Source organism: Alternaria infectoria (genome assembly GCF_024043175.1).
Source record: "Alternaria infectoria strain BMP 0036 chromosome Unknown scaffold_3, whole genome shotgun sequence".
Taxonomy (NCBI): domain Eukaryota; kingdom Fungi; phylum Ascomycota; class Dothideomycetes; order Pleosporales; family Pleosporaceae; genus Alternaria; species Alternaria infectoria.
The window spans coordinates 573,079-594,308 of record NW_026250692.1 but is presented as its reverse complement, the minus strand read 5'-3'; the positions used below and the strand labels follow the sequence as shown (position 1 = coordinate 594,308).

General features: G+C 52.2%; 6 protein-coding genes across 6 annotated transcripts; 1 reads left to right on the top strand and 5 right to left on the bottom strand.

The window, feature by feature from the left end:
- Positions 1 to 1,503: 1,503 nt before the first annotated feature.
- J4E92_002451 (uncharacterized protein) lies at positions 1,504 to 2,952 on the bottom strand (the record flags this gene model as incomplete). Its single annotated transcript, XM_051493855.1, has 1 exon — positions 1,504 to 2,952. The coding sequence occupies one exon, from the start codon at positions 2,950 to 2,952 to the stop codon at positions 1,504 to 1,506; it is 1,449 nt and encodes a 482-aa protein (XP_051355534.1).
- Positions 2,953 to 5,164: 2,212 nt separating this feature from the next.
- On the bottom strand, positions 5,165 to 6,251 carry J4E92_002450 (uncharacterized protein; the record flags this gene model as incomplete). The annotated part of the gene is made up of 4 exons (XM_051493854.1): positions 5,165 to 5,553; positions 5,601 to 5,828; positions 5,895 to 5,965; positions 6,022 to 6,251. The coding sequence occupies 4 exons, from the start codon at positions 6,249 to 6,251 to the stop codon at positions 5,165 to 5,167; spliced, it is 918 nt and encodes a 305-aa protein (XP_051355533.1).
- A 4,137-nt stretch (positions 6,252 to 10,388) lies between these two features.
- Positions 10,389 to 11,960, top strand: J4E92_002449 (uncharacterized protein; the record flags this gene model as incomplete). Its single annotated transcript, XM_051493853.1, has 4 exons — positions 10,389 to 10,460; positions 10,509 to 10,866; positions 10,915 to 11,101; positions 11,150 to 11,960. The coding sequence occupies 4 exons, from the start codon at positions 10,389 to 10,391 to the stop codon at positions 11,958 to 11,960; spliced, it is 1,428 nt and encodes a 475-aa protein (XP_051355532.1).
- Positions 11,961 to 12,355: 395 nt separating this feature from the next.
- Positions 12,356 to 13,093, bottom strand: J4E92_002448 (uncharacterized protein; the record flags this gene model as incomplete). The annotated part of the gene is made up of 1 exon (XM_051493852.1): positions 12,356 to 13,093. The coding sequence occupies one exon, from the start codon at positions 13,091 to 13,093 to the stop codon at positions 12,356 to 12,358; it is 738 nt and encodes a 245-aa protein (XP_051355531.1).
- Positions 13,094 to 14,595: 1,502 nt separating this feature from the next.
- Positions 14,596 to 15,712, bottom strand: J4E92_002447 (uncharacterized protein; the record flags this gene model as incomplete). The annotated part of the gene is made up of 2 exons (XM_051493851.1): positions 14,596 to 15,422; positions 15,475 to 15,712. 2 exons carry the CDS (start codon positions 15,710 to 15,712, stop codon positions 14,596 to 14,598), a joined length of 1,065 nt encoding a protein of 354 aa, XP_051355530.1.
- A 684-nt stretch (positions 15,713 to 16,396) lies between these two features.
- J4E92_002446 (uncharacterized protein) lies at positions 16,397 to 20,824 on the bottom strand (the record flags this gene model as incomplete). Its single annotated transcript, XM_051493850.1, has 5 exons — positions 16,397 to 16,936; positions 16,993 to 18,228; positions 18,285 to 20,242; positions 20,293 to 20,445; positions 20,500 to 20,824. 5 exons carry the CDS (start codon positions 20,822 to 20,824, stop codon positions 16,397 to 16,399), a joined length of 4,212 nt encoding a protein of 1,403 aa, XP_051355529.1.
- Between the last annotated feature and the right edge of the window lie 406 nt (positions 20,825 to 21,230).

The window sequence follows — 21,230 nt, the reverse complement described above, 5'->3', positions numbered from 1 at the left end:
TCACGCAAGCCAACCTGCACATCATGCAAGACAGAATACCAACAAGAGCTTCAAAAACGTACGCCGCGATCCTGCGGCGTCGTTGGCATATGTCGATGTGACCTGGCTCTCGTACGACTAGCCTTTTACACCCGTGCCTCAGGAGTACAACACTCGCACCGCGCATTCTTTGCTACCCGTCGGGAAGTCCACATGCACTAGCGTATTCCGGGAGAAAGTGGCTTCAGCGCAAGTCTCCCATTGGACCCATCTGGCGCAATGCTGGCGTCAAACTGTCTCCACATTGCGCCTCTCAGGCGTATGGTCATGTTTTCGACAAGCAAAGCCGCTGAAACAAGCCTCCCACGCCTTTCAGGTCAATTACCGAAACAGTCAGCACTGGGACGGCAAAGTCATGTTGGTCCTTGGAGTCATAGGGTGTGCGATTCTCGGATGTCTGAATCGGTACAGTGGCCTGAGCTGTGGGGTGAGTATAAAGATGGTGTTGTACGCTGCTGGAGTGATCTAGACATTACCAGCACATTCTTCTTCTTACAACGTGGGCTCAAACAAACCGACAGATTTGGTACCGGTCCCACAGAAAGGACAAAGCACCCTGATCCACAGTAATCAATCGAGTACGTTTGCCATCATTCTCGACACGCAAGCTTCAAATCGGCATCAACATCGGCGTATCGAGCAAGGCTCATATATACACCACTACACCGCCTCTAAAGCCATCTGAATCGAAAGAAACACGCCCAAGTTCTCGTATATCGAAGATGTCAGGCTCTTCCGCGACGACTCCTCGCACTTCTTTCGAATACATCAAGACACCAGTCCAGGCATCTTCATCATCAACGTCTGTTATTTCGTCATCTGCATCTACACTGAAGGAACCGAGCAAAGCTCGGGGCCTTTGGAACTCCATCAAGCGCCACGCGAAAGAGCACCATGAGGGCATGAACGCAGCATATGCTACATACTATGGCTCAGGCGCAGGTGCGAACGCGAACGGACAAGGGCAGGAGGTCTGGGAATATCGAAGAGGAAGCAAGCAGGGAACGACGGATGTGAAGCGATAATAGTGACAGATGTGTTGGCATGGTTCCGCGTTTCAGGGTTGGATTCAGCAGCCTCGGCATGCTGCATGAGGCTCATTTGCTTCGATTGTATGTACTAGGGGGGTATTTGGCGTTGGAGTTGATGCGTATATACCTGTTTTCTTCCTGGAAGTACTATTTTTTGCCGAATCGTATGATGATTCTTAGTCGCTTTATTTTGTGGCGTCGCTGCTAAACACGGCAGCGGTATGTGATTCGGCTCACAGGTGAAGTGCTGATATAAGGCTTCCAACCCAGGACAGCCCGTGGACCTTTCTTAGACCCTCTTTGTGTTCGCCCGGAAGGGCGTATTATGGATTATCCTTGCGCTTCATTGGTGCACATGCGTTGAAACTATCATTACTACGCAGACCAGCGGATAAAACTCAATACAGCCGCATCCAACATGCAACTATGCTATCTACTCCTGGCTCCTTTCTACTAGATCTTCGATCCCAGTTCTGACTCCCTCGATGATATCACGCATGAGCTGCTCTTCCACAGCATCCTCAGCCCAGCAGAAGTTCAACGTCGCGTTTCCATCGCCACCTGTTACAACATTGAGTTTCAAAGCATTGGCCACAATATTGGGAGATTGGCTGAACACCATCCGACCGACAGTCCATACTCCTTCACTCTGAGTATGCTTCCATACTCCTGCACTGGACAGTTCTGCTGCAGACTTGCGAGGCTTACCTAATTGGTCGAGGAAATGTTGCTGCATAGAAGAGATGTATTTCAGCAGCGCAACGGGGTTATCGACGCCAGATTTGGCGACTTCTGTGGATATGGTGGATTTCACTGCGCGTGCAGTGTCCCATGAGAACTGCTGTAGGACACTCAGTCCTGCTGAATCTTTGAGTTTGGGTTCTCGAGATGCGACGCGCTCGTGAAGGTGCGCATATTCGGCAATCGTCATGGTCATCTGCTGTGCCTCCACGTTTAAGAATTTCTTTATCGATATCGGGCCTTCAATGTGAAGCCTCTCACAGTCTTCTGCTGAGAGGCAGGTGAAGAGTGACGCGGCGAGAAGGCATTGCAACGTTGCTGTTACGCTTGTCTTTTCAGATCGGCTGACTTGAGCCAGCTTGTCCGTAGTCGCTTTCGACAGGACGAGCGTGCGATAATGCGGTGGCGGAATCGGCGTAGCGTTCGGCTGTATAGCGTTGCCCGCCCATAGTTTCGGAGGTCGCTTTGCGAATACCGAGGGTAACAAGGCACCAAGAATGGCCTTGATGAAGTAAGGCCACGTTATAGTCATTGGATGTAAGTCCTCTAATGGCGGCGCTAGATCCGCAGATGAAGACTCGACAATCGCATCTGCGATGCCTTCCGGAGTGTTGAGGCCAGCCAGGAATGATTTGTGAAACGAGAAGGCTGACGTTCCGTCTGCTAGCGCATGGTGCCACATCCACGTCGCCGTGAACTTGGATGTGTCTTGTGGTGAAGTCAGGACCAGCAGCCGCCAGAAAGGCTTCGAGCCTAGGTTGTCCTTAAAGTCGCGGCTATGCTGCTGTACTAGGTATCGATCGAGCTCTTCGTCCGCCTCGCCATCGTTTGGGAATGGTGTCTTTCTCTCGCATATCTCCACGCAGGTGCGTAGATCGATCTCAGGGAGTTGCGCGAAGTATACGTTGGGATAGGATTGATCCTCATTCAGCGTGATGGTTGTCAGGACCGGGTGCTGGGTAATAACTTTTCGGAGCGCAGTATAGATTCGCAGTTCGAGTGATGATTGAGGGTTCTTTGATGCCACATATTCTGCGGTAAAGCCAACGTTCTTGTAAAACCCGAGATGGTGTCGCGCGGTGCTGTATGTTTCTAGTCTGCCGCATGGGCGCAGCTTCTTGAGGTTTGAAAGGTCGGCCATTCTGTGCAGGCGGGAGCGGCTCTATGGAAGCAAGAAAACTCATGGGTATCGCAGCATCCTCCAGACAATATGTGGATTTGTAAATCCCTCACACTCGCAAGGGACGCCGCAAGGGGGATGGAGGATTACCAATGCAACCTTGGAAGTACTGACTCGTGTCGCAACTCAACAGAAGACAGCGCGGCGAGAGCTCTTGCTACATCATGAAGAGTCGGACGTGCATCGCTGGGGAACTCGGCCTACTAACTAACCTCGTGTACCCGTGGCTAGCTATACTGATGGTGTTGTGTTGATGCATTTGTTGTGGCATCGAACGCCGCCAAGATCAGGCAGATGCTCCTAGCTTTCCGACGGGAACATTCCCGGTTTTCCTACCTAGGTACGTTCGTGCATTGAAAAACACGACCAACACGACCAACACGATTCAACACATGACGACAGAGTCGCGAGACGCACCTGACAGTCCAACGGAGGGCTTCTTGGCTAGCTTTTATCCTCCTACCATAGGGCTGAAGGATCAATTCAACCCCAAAGATGGGTTCACGACATGCGCAAGCGTGCACCAACGGCGTGGGCCCAACATTAACCGGGGGCCAAAAGGACTGATGGGGCAAGTACCATACCTTTAGCGGCATAATACCATATCGACGGGCTCTAGAATGTCCTCGTATCTGGAAATGCCCTCTAACCGGTAGGATGAGTTCCCCAATCACGGCAGTCCTACAGAAAATGTATGCCTCCCGACTTCAGCCTCGGATCGCCATCGCTTCAGCCACAGGCAGGCCGTGACTTTGATATAGAGAGAGCGATGGGGTTAATGCTTCACATGGCGAGTGCATCGCTGTCCTGCCTTTACCGGCCACCATGGCTCCCTACCCGACGCCTCTTAAGGCAACATTCACGTTGGATGCACGACTGGACTGGAAACTGGAGCCACGATCAACGCACAGCGAGTCACCACCGTCCAAGAGTCCAGCAGAAGAAAGAACTGCTGCCTCGATGTTTATTGGTATATGTCTGGCCATCACATTTGTACTCGCAGCGCCTATAGTATGGGTATGGCTTGCGGATCGAATCAGAAGGCGGAAACTCGATCCCTTTAGGAAACTTAGGGATCTAGAGCGCGAAAGGAAGCGCCCCGGACTTGATCCACCTCCTTATGCCAAAGCACCGCCCAAGGATTCGATATGGGCGAGACAAGAGAAGTATGCAACAAAGAAACCGCCGAGAGCCATCACGGCCGATCAGATTCTGGGCATCGACAAGCGATCCTACCTGCAACGCATCATCCCTCAGAGTGGTTGGTCAACTCCCTGCTTTGTCTTGGAGCTTCCACTGATATGTAGCTATAGAAGGATCATCACAACTACTCACCGTAGCGCCTGCACACTTTGGGTGGGCTAGACAAGCCGCCACTTCTTCGGGGGACGAGCAGTACATCAGCCCATGGGACGCAGAGCATACCCCGAATCCAGTCATTTTTCCATGGCTCCAAAAGAAACGACCATTCCAAAACGATGACAATAGCGAAAACTCGGAGAGACTGCAGGTCATGGCTATGAGCAATACTTCATCACCACTTTTAGTCTCACCATCGGGGCCCTCCGCATATACTCAAGATGACAACCCCTTCCTTGACTCCCCCACAGAATACACAAGCTCTCCACCTGACAGTGAGCAATCTTACGAGCCTTCAGAAACAGCTCCCAGAGAGCATCCAGCGTCCAACCAATTGAGCGATCAAGCGCATAACTCCGATGGGTCTTCGAGCCTTTACCGATGTGACACATGTCAGACGACATACCATTCGCAGGGGCAGTTGAAGTAAGTCGCCAGACTGGCGTTTCATTCGCAAATCTTGAAAAGATCTAGAGCTAACACACTCTTAGTGTACACTTGAACCGCAAGCACCGACGGCGGTATCGATGCAGGCATTGCGATTCAGCTTTCGCACTCAAAGCTGATCTCAAGAGACATGAGCGCGGCGTTCACAAGGACATGTACGCAACGCAAAACTTCTATTGTCCCAACCCTATGTGTTCAATCCCCGAAAAGAAGTTCACGCGTAGGGATAATTTCGAAAGGCATGTGCGAAGATGCCGTAGTCGCGAGATTTGACGGGTAGAAATGATCAAGACATGAGTAGTGTTCCGAAAGCCTTAATTGTCCGGTCGCAGTCGACTGCATACACTACAACATCTCGGCGGACATGTTACGGCACGCATTGTGAGTAATGCTCGCTGCTTACTTTACATGTTCCCTGCGCACAGGTCGTTGGACCAGTCCACGTGGCGCCTCCACACTGCGCGTATAGTGCGGCTCCCGCAGCCGGCGCTTCTGGTGCTGGAGCTGGCTGTTGAGGCGCTGGTGTGGAGCCACTGCCGCCATCTTGCCCAGCCGCACAAGTTAGCGGCGCAGGCCCTGGAATGGAATAGGCCTTGCCACCCATGTAGGGCTTCCCAGTGGTGTCATAGATACTGAGTTGGATACCGGGGTCGTTGGCTTTGTAAGCACCAGGGAAAGAGACGAAGTTGGAGCCCTTGTTTGTGCCACTACCCGAGACGCGGATCTGTGCGCATTCCATGTAGAATTGGGCGCCGCCTGTTGAACGTCAGCAGTTTGATAGTGCGATGGCTCGGGCTAATTACCTTGCGCCGAAGCGCTGTGGAGGGCAATGAGCTCGACACGCAGCAGATAGTCGCCCGGAGCAACACAAGTAGGCATGTTGAAGTAGTGCCAACCTCCGTTCGCAATCATCGTGTCCACAGCCCATTTTCCGTTACTCAGACCGTCTTGGGCAACCTTGAACCATTGGAGGCCTGTGGTGCCAGCGGTTGCGGCATTGTCTACCTTGGCAAGGTAGTATTGTATCGGCCCTGCGGTGGATACATTAGCTGTCTGCTTCTACATGACCGAGAGAATTATCATGAAGCGCCACCTACCTTTGTGACTCGCAGCAATAGGATGATCGGGATCGTTAGCACCCTGCTTTCCACCTATGACGTGTCCCCACCTATTCAGCGAAGTCAGTGTCAGTCTTCCATACAGTCCATACATCGGAGTACGCACCATGCGCCGACCTTTGCTCCAGCGGGAATGCTTATCACAGTGCTATCTGTATGCTTGATGTCTTTGTTGCAAGCAAAAGCCGCGTCGTTGACATTTGTGATAGGGTAGTCAGAATCGGGGGCGCGGACGCCCTTCAGTTGACCCTGTTCCACACCGTTGACAGAGACCTTCTGAAAAATAGTATGGGCTGAGACAACACTTGCCAGCGCGAAAAGGATGAGATTCTTCATATTGAAGAAGTGTGTTATGGTAGGGGTTTGAGACTTGCTGGAGTGGATGGGAGTGCAGTGAAGTACCATCCAAGATACTGATGGTTATCATGATTTATCATGGATTATATTAGCTAAACAAATTGGAGCGCGTGGCTTAAGCTGGTCGAAATGACTGATAATACGAATCTCGATAATGCGAGCCATGTGCTGTGGTCGTAGATTGCCGTACCGATCTTTGGGCGAGTCTTTGCAATCGTACACTATACATTAGATTATGGGTGGCTAAGATGTCTTTATATGCTGATCGGCCTGGGTGCTCCGTGCCTAATCGGACTAAGATTAGATGCCCCATAGTATGTCAAGTCATATGCAATATGTCGCTCGCGCAAGACCTGACAGGGATGCGGACACACAGGCTATGGCTGGTCGGAGTTGGCCACGCTCATGACGGGTTCTGTGAGTCTGACGATATAACAATGAGATGAAGTTTTGTATTGTGACCATTTGAGGGCAGACCTCTTTAAACTACTGGCGCCTACTGGTACGTTGTTGCTGAGAAGGCAGAATCCATCAAGCAATGCAAGAGGACATTGGATTGGTGCGTCCGTTTGGTCGATCAAGTACTGGGCAACCGCGCTCAGACAACCAAGCAAAGCTCCATGACTTTTCCCTGGTTCTGCTAGCAGATATGTTACCGACCGCTTCGGAGTGAACACATGGTTGGGCCTGAGCAGAAGAGGAGCACTTGCACAGCGTATCGTAACACCACAGTTTATCCCTCAATGCTGTCCGCCGGTTCTATTCCGTCTCCCACGAAAGACCTGAGTGTATGCGCAGCCAGCGGTTTGCAAGTCTGCGAGGTGGATGTGATGATGGATCGCTGCGAGTAGCGGGTTGCGCGCCGGGAAGCGATGAGGCACGCTGTGGAGCAAACGTACGTTTTGACGTGAAACAGAAGACTGCCTTTGACGAGGTTAGCAAAGTAGCTTGCGCAAGTGTATTAGGGGAACTTACCTTTACGAACGATTGAACCGTTATAGTGCGTGAACGCTGCCACTTCATCCAGACTTGCCGTGTTGTACACCTGACAGATTCGATATCACTACTCCATTGAGCCATCATGTTGGTACATGCATCATCAGGGTCGCCGGTGTTGTTCAGTTCTTGACCCGCCCAGTATGACGATCGCAGGTGTCAGTAACAGACAAGGTGTCGCTCGGTTCCTGATTACTCCAATTGCGAGTGTAGCGTTCCGAATAGAGAGTGACGCGACGCTGCGTGAACAAAAGATTTGCGGAGGCTTTGCGACCTGTTTCGTCCGTGGACATAATGGAGAGTCTCTACTCTTTTGATACCGGCACCGAGAGTTGAGTCGAGGTTCTGGACACGGAAGGTCGCGAAGCAGGCTCCTGTCGTGCCGGTGTCGCATCTCTCTTGAGCATTGACTGCCATTTCGATGTGGTGATCTTGAGTAGATCTTGAAACAATGTTTGGTCGGAAGGAGCCGGATTGCCGTCTAGGTGGTACATTATAGGCGAGGTAAACGACAGTGGAGAACAATGTTGAGGAGACGTGTAATGTGAAAAATGGATGAACGAGTACGGGGGAGCCGGTAAATACTTCGGAGCAAATTCCGATTTCGCACTACTCGTGCCTGGTGCCACCTGCAGGACGCGTCTTACATTTCCCAGCGGCACAGTCCAGCCCCGCGATTTTACGACGATCATCTGCAACCCCACGGTTGGGAGTTGGGGCTAGGCCGTGTCGCTGTTCGGGACGTTATTTAGTGGTAGTCACACCAATCAGTCTGCGTTTGACTGTTGGTTGTCAGGCTTCCCGTGAGTCGAGGCGCCAAAACGAAATTCCAGTCCACGATGGTCGCCTTTGAGCCGTCGGTCTTGGTCACACGTCGGTTGCGATCTGGCGACACCGACAAATGATGCCCGCGTCATTACCTTACTGGTTGAGCGACTCACCGCCACCGAAGCCTCAGGAAAAAAGGAAAAAGTCCCTTCTGCAATAGAGCAAGAGGAATCCGTAAGCGACGTGGCAATCACACGCTCATTCCAAAGTGAGGCTGCAGCAGAGCCAAAGACGGAGACTACATCGGAGTAGCGCCGTAAGTATCCATTGTGCGACTTGCGCCAATTGCCATGATTCAGCCATAAAGAAGGTCGTATCATCTTCGAGCTTAATCTGATCGACTTTCACGTCTCGTTGAAAGAGCGGAGAATGACACCCCAGCGCTGCCGGACGAAGCGGTGAAAAGCTGCAAACAAGACATGCAGGTACGCGTATGCTGAAAAAGTACCTTTCGGAACGTGACGAGGGCCAAAGCTACGGGATCCCAGTTGGTGGTTGGGAAGTATCCTGGCCCCGCGCAAGAGCCAGCTGACGTAATCACCGGCGCGGAAGCTTGGGCGTGCATCTTCCCGTAAGCCTTCGAAGGCGCCCCATCGTACAATCGTATACATCACTTTTTCTGTTCCAGTGTCTCCATCAAAACCCCAAGTCGAAGGATAAATCGCACAATATGACAGCACGAGACGGCATAGGCTCATACATCCGACGGGTGGCACTGTGCGGTGTTGGACCATCTGCACCTGCCCGGCTCATGACGAGAGACCGGACGCTTGCATACGAAAGAGAAGCTACTCTTTGAGCCTCTGTGGATTCCTTCCTCACCAAGAGCAAGCGCCTGTAGAAACACCGTAAACGTGAACGTGTGTAGGTGAGAAAACGGGAAACCGGCACCTATGGCTACACCCATCTGTGGATGGGATCAGAACACATTTCCAATTTAGTAGCATGTGGGGACTCCAGATTATGTTCCGGAGTTTTGGAGAAGAGCCCTAGCCTCGCGCGCGCGGCGGACGCAGCCATGGCTTCACGACTCGGGTACCTGTCTCTGCACCTGGTACCCGGGTCCTCGTTCTCTGGCACTGAATCCACAATCCGGTCCTTCGTAACGTCACCTCATCCAAAAGAGCACTTACTGAAACTTGGCACGCGGTAGCGATACGAGTGCAACGCAGGCGTCACCACTTTGTAGAACAGCTGCTCAACCAACACTTGTGGATGTTGTATCAATGCGTGCTGTTGGATGACAGTAACCGCGCCCCATGGATCGAACACTCATTTCTCTTTGAAGTGTGGCAACCCCACTAATGGCTTTTCGGTGTGCAAACCCACAAGGGTAGCACACAAAAACGCTGATCAAACACTACTGAGCATTCAAGACGCGATTACGTCTGCATACCTCCTTCCCGCACGGGCAGCCGCACCAGCAGGAACCGACAGATGGAGCACGTTTTCACCGCAACATTGGTAGGTATTGAGTAAGGTAACTGCAGGTCGACAGCAACTCACTCGTTATTGGGCTCTCGCGCTTGTCGCTACCACCGAACTTTCATTTCCTCGCTCTCCGAGGATCGCTTTACTAGCACGTAACGCGCTCTTCACTTATAGCCCGGCTTGGTCAATTCGCAGGCGAATTCACCATCTCTTCCCATTCTCTTATCGAACCAACGGCGGGCGAACGCAGTGCTCTGGCAGTGGAGCGAACCGCAACCATGAACGGGCAAGTCCTAGATCAACACCATGACAACCACCAGCACTGACCCTGAAGGCAGTGTACCAAACAGCCCAGTATCACAGGCGTCCAGTACGAATGACACAAAGTCCGAGCATAATGTTTCTCGACTGCGGCGTGTCAGAGGTAGTATACCATGGCAGCTTTGGATCGTTGCTGTCATCGGGTTCTGGGAGAGGGCAACTTTCTGGGGACGTGAGTGTTTTGATCATACCGCAACATCATGCCTGAACTAGCACTGACTCTATTACGGACAGTCACAGCCCCTTGGCGTATGTCGTTGCCAATACCTCGTCTCCATCAACTGTTCTGACTAGCTTGTTGTAGAAAACTACATGGAACATCCCCGGCATCACGATATGGAGCACACCCCTGGTGCGCTTAACCTTGGCCAGACGACGGCAACACGCATTTACTGTGGATTCTTCATAGTCTACTTCACAAGTCCTGTCTTCATAGCGCCGTTGGCAGATAATCATCTGGGCCAATACAAGACTTTGCTGATCAGCTTGACGGTATATGCCCTGGGATGTCTTGCACTGGTCGTCAGCTCGCTACCCTCCATGCTCGGTCGAGGCGCGGGTCTGCCTGGTCTGATCATTGCAATGGTCCTGATAGCCCTTGGTGGGGGTGGTGTGAGTAAAGCAGTCAACAATCATTCCTACGCGTACTGAATTTCTTAGACCCAGGCCATCATGAGGTCTTTCATCGCCAACCAGTACACAGATAGAGCTCCACGAGAAATGACGCTTTGCGGAACGCAGAACCGTTTGCTTCAATGGCTGAGGAGACGCGTGGCGCGAACGTGTCTTTCGAAGTACTTACCAGCGTCGTCGAAAGGCGAACGGGTCGTCGTTGACAGCGAAATCACTCTAAAGTTCATTTACAATCTATACTTCTGGATTGGTAACGTAGGAGCTTTGTCGGCATTTCCGTGTGTCTACATTGAGAGGCATCATGACTTCGCTCCTTCGTATGCGTTGGGTCTTGGCTGTATCATCATCGCCCTTGGGATGCTGGTCTTCGGAAGGAAGTGTTTCGGTACGCATGACTCACTCATTTGGTACGCCTTATGCTAAAACATTACAGTCGACCCACCTCAGGAGGCAGATGTCATTGTACCTGCTGCGAAAGTTCTCAGCTGCGCCGTCCGCAACGGGTGCCGGATGGATCGCGCAGACCCAGCGTATCAGCGCCTGGAGAAATCCAAGGAAGTCCCATGGAGTAGCCAGTTCGTCGACGAACTGACACGTGCGTTAGGCGCTTGTCGCGTGCTGTAAGTGCTACCACTCTTGTTTCTCAAGCATACTAACATGTATATTAGCCTGGCATTCATCGTCTTCTACATCTGCTTCGACCAAATGCAGAACAACTTGATCTCTCAAGCGAGCGATATGGATACTGGTAGTACACCCAACGATATCCTGCCTGGCATGAACCAAGTGGCATGCATCATAGTCAGTCCGCTCGTGGAGTACGTCCTCAACCCCATGCTAGCCAAACGGCGCATATATCTGAAGCCAGTCACTCGCATTGCCATTGGTTTCTGCTTCGTCGTGCTCTCGATGCTGCACGCGACTCTAGTGCAGCATTACATTTACGCATCCCCGCCCTGCTTCGACCACCCAACAGACTGCGGAGACCGCCAATCTGTCGCACAAGATCGGCCTAATGTTTGGGTACAAGCGCCGCTTTATTTTCTCATAGCGACGGGCGAGGTCTTCGCCATGACGACTGCCATGGAATACGCAGAAAAGCACGCACCCAAGGAGATGAAGGTTCTCGTACAGGCTATCAACATGCTTATTACGGGTATAGGCTCTGCTATCGCGCTAGTCATCGCGGAAGGGGCGCGCGATCCATACCTTACTCGATTCTACGGTAGTCTGGCCGGAGCCATGGCCCTCACAACCATCATTTTCTACGTGGTGTTCCGCAACAACGATAATGACGACGTTACCTCATCGCTGCACGGTTCCGCAGACGTGGAAAAGGGAAACAGAGACGCCACGCCTACACCACCCCTGACAGCTTCACCGTTTCGATCACGCGAATCCTACCTGAGCGTTCCCACGACGATTAAAGACGAGGGCATCGAATTAAGAGTGATTCCACCTTGCAGACTACGACAATAATTGAGCGACTCAACACCACTATATCTTAGTCGCGCGGCGGAGCATACATTGCCCAAAAGTCGCGTTCGCCCCTTGGCTAGCACTAAGTAACGCGATTTTTCGTTACGGTTGTATATACGCAAGTGCAGGGTGGCTTTGATGAGGATGTTGCCGTGCAACGCCAGCGAAGGTTGGATTGGAGGCAACCATTGCGTCTCCAAAGTTACATGAAGCCATTGACATGGACGTCTTTAGGTGTGCCTCGTCGAGATCTCACCCCACTGAGGGATAGAAGTGGACAAGTTATCAAAATAAATACCAAGAAGCCTATACTGCCTTACAATGTTGCACACTCTTGTCTTCATACCCACAGATTTGGTTGAACTGATAAAGGTGCCTCAAATTGATATCGTTGCTCACAGCCCCCGTAGATCCAGTTTTGCAACCCGTCCGCCAGACCCACTGGCCCAGCAAACGTCGCTCTCAACGCACTCGACAGCATCGAACGTTCCATTACCGATAGGAACCCAATTCCTCCCTCCGTCGATAGTGACATCTGACCCACTAGTTCCAACTGCAACGGCTGTCAGTCTCCTGCCTGGCACCCAACTGACACCCGATCTATATCCGCGCGGAAACGAGTCAGCCTTTCGCCAGCTCACGCCGCCATCGTTCGACCAAGACGCCGTATTGTTGCTGGCTGTGGGTTTCTCATAATCTCCGCCGACTGCGATACCGTGACGCGTATCGCGAAAACGTACTGAGAACACACCGGCAGCGGTACCACCAGAGATGGACGAGTTCGCGACCTGCCAGCCATGGCTGACGCTATCGGAACTCGTGTAGAAGATTCTTCCGGGATCCACGCCGCCACTTGCGATGTACCATCGCCCCGCCGCAGCTTCAATGCATGTTCCGCTTGCTGCGAAGCCGAATTCGCCGTCCAGCGCTGGCGGCATCGTGTTGTTCGAAACAATAGACCAGTGCGCACCACCATCCCACGTTTCTAGCAGACGGAATTTGCCGTCGACAGGATCGCTCATTGCAACGCCGTGGCCCTCTCTACCTCTTTTTGTCTCGAACGCCATGCAATCGTAGAATGCTGACTTTTCCTCATTGATGAACGTGGGTCTCCAGCTCTTTCCGCTGGACATTGGCGCGCGAAGTCAGTATTCGTGTTGCATGTAATTTGTTACGAGCAACTCACCCATTGTCCGTTTTGTAGATGCGTGACAAGTTTCCCTCCCCGATCGATAAAGCAACAGCTTTTTTCTTGGAGAAAGCCTGGATATCGCGGAACTGGAAGTCTGAAGCATTCTCGGACACAAATTGCGGGGACACGTCGACCCATGTTCTCCCGGAGTTGGTGGTACGTAGGATGGTGCCAGACGTACCGGACACCCACAGTACCTTTTCGTCAACAGGCGAAAGGCCGCGGAACTGTTGTGTACTGTTTGTGGGTGTAAGCGTCCATGAGAGAGGCTTTGTAGGCTTTGGATACGCGAATGTGAACGAAGCGATCGAGAACAGGATGGATAATGTCTTCATGATGCAAGCACTCAGGAACAAGGCAATATTGTATACAACAGTAGTCTCAGAATTAAAGAGATGATGCTGGAGAGATTAAGTACCTAATCAAGCGCAGCTATCGTGCCCCGCAACGGCCTTTAGCCTTGATAGGCAGGTGCGACATTCGCCACACCAAAGTAGGGGCATTGAACCCAGCATCAAAGACTTGATGAAATACATGTCTTTCGGACCATGATGGAGTATCTGCGCGAAGTACGCAACTTTACGTCCAAGCAAAGCATCCAACGATGTTAAATTTGATGTTGCTTGCACAGTTCACATATAGCGCAATGTAGGTTTCGGACCGAGATCGACCCAGACGCCTGTAATGTAGCAATTTCAGGGTTGAAATGTGGAAGGGACCTTGCCATCATGACTTATATATCTGAATTCGCCTATGTTTCTGGACATATACGGACCACGGAAGAGTTGTTCGCTCTGACTACTTGCGACACTTGTCTGAATACCGGAAACATGCGGGCTGGCCTATATTGAGTATCGGTAGCCTAAGTCTTCGGCATAGCCAGGCAAACTCCTAAAAAGACTGATTGGATAGGTGTCAATGGGTGACATTTTGGAAGTCGAGAGTTTGCATCACGCGAAGCTTGGAGGACCTCGATCATGCCAACGACAGCAAGCGGATTCAACGATGCATGTATCGAGCATCTTGCAATTTAGTGCTAGGCGATAGAAGAATTTGAAGACAAAAGACGTAACACGCGTGCTCATTGATCGATCGCAGCTTCGGTAGCTTTCAAAGCCCCAACTACAGCAAAGCATATCATGGGAGTGACTGCATAACTGATCTGCAGGTGGGTTAGTGGATGCTACCAGCTGACAGTATCTGATGGTTTCTTACTGTTAAGAATTTTGCAACAGTCATCTTCATCGACTCCGCTGCACCTGTAACATCGGCTAGCGCTACCAATATCATAGCAGGCGGACCGGTCGGCATGAGCATCATCGAGAACCAAAGCATAGGGTCTGCATCTAGAAGCTCCGTCTTCGAGGCGATTGCGTAGATCAAAGGTATGCTTATTCTGTTGTCGATTAGTCGAAGCTTCCTCCATGTAGCGGGTAAAGAATCTTACAAGGGCCAGATGATGAATCTAATCAAGGTCACGGTCGCCAGACTACCCTTGTGCACCTCCCCACTGTGCTCTCCGCGCTTCATGCGCAACAGGCTCTTGCTGAGCTTTACCCCAACAACAATGATCTGCAACGAAGCAAACAGATCACCGATATTCTTTATCGCCGCCGTGATCGACGCGTTGAGATAACCACCCTCGTTGCTAGGACTGAAAAAGATTCGATGAAGCGCGGGCGTCAATCCGATTACTGCTCCGACGATAGCGCCGATCAAGGGAGCGTTGGCAAAATGCCATGTAATTTCCAGTGTCTCTTGTAGCCACGGAGACAAGTTGTTGAACCATGCTCTTGTCTTCAAATATCCCTTTACCTCCACACGATTTGCGGGCTTGGTCAACTGTTGTGGGAGTAGCGAAGTCTCCTCATCGACTATCCCATCAGGACCTCGCTCCATATCACTACTCACGCCATCTCCGTTCGCTTCGCCGTTCTCCGAATCATCGTCCTCTTCATGTGGTTCATTGGATACGTCCTCGTCTCCTGGCCTCAACAAGCGCGGCCCAAGCGCGAAGGTAAGCGAGTTGCTGACCATTGCATTCACCAGGAAGTATGATTCGGCTCGATCCATGGCCTCACTGCCAGACTCGCCGCCAATGAGTATGGCATCGAGAACTTGGGTTTGCTTGAGAGACTGTATAAGGAGGAGGGGAAGAGAGGTCGTGTTATTGAAGGCGATTGCTGGTGCTACCCAAGCTGGCAGTTTGAAGAGGCGCGTAAGGACGCGGCCGACGAGGACAGAAAATAGTGTATAGGATATCGACCATACTAACAATTGTGGTAAGCATATAGTTGACAAAGGCCCACAAAGTAGACTTACTCAGAACAGGCACATATCGCACTCCGGTGTCCTGATGCAGATTGGACCCGATTTTGTAGATCAACAAAGCCGGCAGAAACATGCGCACGCATAGCTTCGACACCTCCTTCGCCGCGTTGGGCGAAAGTAAGTTGCATTGTGCTGCGACAACACCAAAAGCAATGGTCAGGAGCACCGAGAAGGCAGCTTGAATGGCGCCGGTGAAAGGTACGATGAGTTCGCCTGCAGCCACACCCATGATGGGAAGAGACGTCTAGCAGTCGGCAGCGGAGGAAAGTCCGAGTCGATCGTGTGGTAGCGGAGGTCAGAATGATGTAAAGCGTCGAGTAGTCTTCAAGCGTGAAATTAGGAAGACAGAGTTTAGCATCATCGTCGTCGTCGCGCACGCGACCTGGGCCGCGTTCCTGGACCATGACGTCGGTGCAGCGGGTCGCCGTTGGAGACGCCAATCCCACGCCGCGGCGCTATCAGGCGGATTACTCCATCCATCGCGTCTCTCCGGGCGTCCATTGGAGACCCCGAGATTCCGGTAGGTCGTGTATCGGAGTTCCTAAAGATAGGTAGACTGCGAGCTGTGCGGTGGGCTAGAGTGCTCTTGAAGATGTAGCAGTGCCGGCACGCAAGACGCTTGGACGGTCACGTCGGCGGATGTGTGAGACGCTAGATTAGTCATCGGAGCTAGCCAAGCGCTTGGCGACTGCTAGAGCCTCACAGGCACGATAGGTTCACAGGCCAAATTCTCCACGCGTTCCGTCAAGAGACAGTTGTTTTGATACACGATATAGGAAATCTAAATAGGAAATCTAAATTACGCCACCTATGCACAGCGCCCGCACAGAAACTCCGCTGACCGTCGTCTTCGCCGCAACATTACCGACGCGTCCGTCTCGCATCTCATCCCATCTCACAACACGACGCCCCTCTACGCCGCCTTCTTTGTAGCCTTGGTCCTCAACTTCATCATCAAGTACACCAGTGTGTAACTGCTCACCGAGAACAACACGACGATGCCGGCGTTCCTCCACCCATAATACTCCTCCGCAAGGTTCAGGGTCCGGAGAAAGTCCGCTCCGCTCTTGTACTGGCACACGCGGCAGTCGACGGTGGCATCGGGATTGAGCAGGTTGACACCGGATCCCATACCCTGCTGGTAGACTGAGAGGTATTCGCCGCAGGTCTGGTTGGCAGCAGGGTCGAAGATGGCGAGCTCGCTCGATTTGCAGTCCACATTCGCTGACCAGGTGGTGAACACCAAGAGCGAGGACATCAGGTAGTTGAACGGGTCCAGATAGTAAAGCCAGTACCTCCAGAACGGCTCGAGTTGACTGTAGGGAACCAGAACTCCGCAAAATGACACCAGTGTCGTGACGAAGAGAGGGTTGACGAGCGAGGCGAATACGGCGTTTGGAGAGTAGGCTGCGATCATTTGCCCGATACCAGTATACAGGAACTCGTAAACAAGCTGCGAGATGTCAGTTTCTGCACCGTCGACGCTTCCATGAGAGGGGGGTTGCCTACCACAACGAAAAATGTGCTACCAGCGTACTTGGCTGGACCAGGCAAACCTGCCGTGAAGTACCAACACACATAGTACATGACCGCACACACGACCAGATACGGAAGCTCCGAAACGATCAATCCTGTCACGAATGGCGCCCAGTGGTATGTTTTGCTCTTCTTCTCGCGCGTTTCGTAAACATCGCGGCGTTGAATGAACAGCGGTTGTAGCTGGGAGATGACGCCAGGGGCCACGAAAATGAAGCTGAATACAGTGAACAGTCGCAACTGCAAGTCCTGAAGACTATCGCCAATCATCCAGAAGGTGAAGCCGTTCAGTAAAGCCAAGAGGATGTGCATAATCACCTTGTTGTTGACGTAATCGGTGTTGCGGAAAAGCGAGACGTTCATACGATGCGTGACTATTTTCACTTGCTCCCACATGGGCGAGGCAAACGCATAGCCATCATCGACAGTACCCGGTGGGCGAGCGGCGGCTTCCGCAACGATCCTGTCAAGCTCTTCGGTCACGTCGTTGTACTGTTGGGATTCGAGCCAAACCCTGTTCCAGTCCGTGTTCTGAGACAAACTGCCGGAGACGACCTCTATCATGTGCTCGGCAGGGTTTGCCTCACGTGGACATGGCGCTCCCTTGCTAGCGAAGTAGGATTTCACCGTACTTGCATCGTCCCCGATATCGCCAAAGTAGACAGTCTTGCCACCCTTGGCGAGTAAAAGAAGCGTATCGAATTGCGCGAACAACTGGGCTGATGGTTGGTGGATCGTTACGAGGATAGCCTGTCCGACTTCCGCGAGCTTGCGCAAGAAGCGCACAGTGTTGTATGCAGCTTGCCCATCGAGGCCAGACGTCGGCTCGTCCAGGAATATCAGGATGCTGGGCTTCGCTACCAGTTCAACGCCGATCGTCAATCGTTTACGCTGCTCGATGGAAAGGCCAGCACCAGGTCGGCCGATGAGTGTATGCTCGATGTCGTGGAGTTGCAAGAGGTCAATTATGGTGTCCACGTAGCGGAGCTTCTCGTCTCGTGGTGTTTCACGAGATTGTCGGAGAAGAGCGGAGAACTCCAAAGCCTCGCGTACCGTGGCCAACGACTCGTGTACGTCCATCTGTTCAACGTAGCCTGCCGATCGCTGGAACGATACCGGGAGGTCTCGTCCGTCAACCATGATAGACCCATGGATCGTGCCGTCGGTCTTCCGCTGAGCGAGAACGTCGAGTAATGTCGTTTTGCCAGCCTACATACAGTGTTAGAGTTCATGACGCTCACAGTGAACGTTGAGGTATGACTTACGCCCGAAGATCCCATTAAAGCCCCAAGAGTTCCGGGCTTCACGAATCCCTGTACGTTGTCAAGGAGAACTCGATCGCCTGATGGAGTCTTGACAGTGTACGTAAGATTCTTCCAGGTAAAGATTGAAGTATTGCGGATGAGTTGGTTGGCGAGCGTGTTATCAGATCCAGAGGACGCGGAGCTAGCATGTGGCTTCTCATATGATTGAGACTCCTCGTCATCGATGTGGATATGCTGAGTCTTCTTCTGTTTCTCTCTTGGGATGAGGAGTCCACGGCCACCCTCACCCATCTCCTTCCATCTTGACGTGAACACTATCGTCAGAGCGACGAAGAAGACCCACCACGAGAGAATGATACCGAGATTGCGCCAGAGATGGCTATGACTGAAAGACATGGAGGCCAGGTAGTCATCCCCTGTGACGACGACAGCCCCGGGTCGTGCACCATTAACGCCAATACACGACTGTCCACCTAGGTCTGGCACGTATCCTGGCCCATTGGGAGCGAGATTGGGACCTACACACGGTATTTGTTGATCGTGAAACTCGTTGCCTAGCAAAGCCTCAAAGGCGTAGGCCATCGGGTTGATCCAAAAGATCCAGACAAACCAAGGCTTCATCTCAGGCTTGATGATCATGTAACCCATATACATGAACAGTGCCGAGACGAGGAGACCTGAAGCTTTCGTCGCTGCATCAAATGTCGGGAAGGCAGCACCGATCATGCGGAAACATGCAGTCATGGCCATGGCTGAAGCGAAGATGACGATCCAAAAGGTAAAGAAAGCTTCTGCGGTAGTCTGGAGTCCGACCATGAAGTATATGACGATTCCGAAGTGCGACATCTGGAACAACATCAATGGTATGTCGGTAGCGACCTGAGCGATGACGAAAGCGGCGGGGTAATGCAGTGCAAATGATCGATGTTTAGCCAGGACAGGCCGTCCAGTGAAAGAGTCTGTCACCTCTGAGAGCCCCATGTAGGCAGGGTACAAAAGGCAAAAGAACAGTGCGCCACCTTTGAGGAAGAGACCGGCCGAGTGATCCGGTGCGGCGTAGAACAACGAACCAGCGACAAGAGCTTGGATGAGGGTAGAGACTTGCTTGACGATGAGCACGGGCTTGTCACCCCACAGCACTTGGTACTGTCGAGTAACGGCCGTCTTGACCTGAGAGTAGAAGCTCGTAGTGACAGCGGCATTCTTTGGTAGAAACTTGTGCTTCTCTCGGGCTATCATCTCTTTGAAGTCGGCCGTATTCAATTTCGCCTCCTCGCTGTCGGGGTAGTCGAGTTCCGCACTCATCGCTTGCTTGATGGACGATTGTTCGTACGCCGCACGTACTTCTTCGCCATTGCGCGGGAACTTCTCCTCATAGCCTTCGGCGACGGCTCGTACATCCGAGATCGTTACGCTGGTCAGGAAGTCGGCTTGGTTCGCGGCTGGGTCGCAAAGAAATCCGAGATCTTGCATGAAGGGTACTGCATCCTCTCTCGGTCCATAGTAGATCTGCTTTCCCTCATCAAGGATGAGCACTTTGTCGAACTGCTCATAGATACCGTTGCCGGCTTGGTACAAGGTTGCAATGGTAGTCAACCCAAGTATGTCGGTCATGGCACGCATAGCCTTCGTCCAATCCAGTGCTGTGCCAGCATCTAGGCCGCGCGTAGAGTTGTCCCAGCAAAAGACGCTGCCGCGCGTTGCGAGACATTCCAAGATGGAAACGCGTTTTCGCTCACCGCCTGAGACGCCGCGAATGTATTCGTCTCCGACCTTGGTGTCGTGTGTGTGCTCAATGCCGAGTGACTTGAGTAGAAACTCCTTGTAGACTTTCGCGTATTGTTCGGCAGAAGTGATGTCGGGCGGCAGATTGTAGGGGACTTTCATGCGTGTTGCGAAGTCGAGGGTCGCACCGACGGACATGGTAGGGAAAAAGATCTCATCTTCTGTATTCATGACTGTAGGTAGGTTAGCATTTGAAGTGTTGCTTCACCAGAAGACTACGCACCTATCTGACCGCGGTAGGACTTGGCTTCATCACTGGACATGGACCCAAAGGAGACGTCCCCGTCAATTTCGGCGTAGCCCTGTCGGTGATTCGACAATATGTTCAGCAGTGAGGTACAGCCTGCGCCCGGATTACCCAAGACGAGAAGCATTTCTGGAGAACTGTCAGCATCATTTGGTTCGCGCTTGATGGATAGGCGCGACATACCTCCAGGCTTGACACATCCATACGAGTTGTCGATGATTGTCTTCATTGGCGCACCCTTTCCCCTATTCCCGAACGGATTCAGCTGCGACAGCACGTTCTCGTTGAAGACGGCATCGTTGCTGATACCCTTGACTGTGAGATTCTTCCATGTCACACCCAACTTCCGGGCTTTGCCGCCATTAGCTTCGTCACGATCCCTGAGTACTCTGACTTCTTGCGAGATAGGCCATGTTTCGCTGTGGATGGGTGCACTCTTGGAAGTGGGTAAGTAGTCTTGATCGACGCGCTCGGTGCTGTACCCAGAACTAGGAGTCGTTGATTGCATTTGCAGTGCAAATTTGTGTATAGTAGGTACTTGAATCGATTGGAGGCCAAATGCTACAGCAGGAAGTTTGGTGTTGGCGGCTGAAAAGACAACGGACTGACGGCTGGATGGTGTGGACCAGAGGAACTGCAGGACCGGTAGTCCATATAGTCAAGTACCAAATTTGCTTATCTACATCATCTCTTCCATAGATCTGAAGCCACTCCGTGCGCCATCTGGCAAAGCTCTTGGCCGGAGAGAGGTCGAACCGCATAATCTGTTGTGGTGGAGGGCGTGCTGCAGTACGGCCGTAAGGCCTGGGTCGAAGACACGGCCGTACCCTTGCGCCTCTTCGGGCCGTCACATATGCCCACGAGAGTCGGAGGATCAACGCGCCGCCAGACGCCTGGCTCCGACTCCGTTCCAT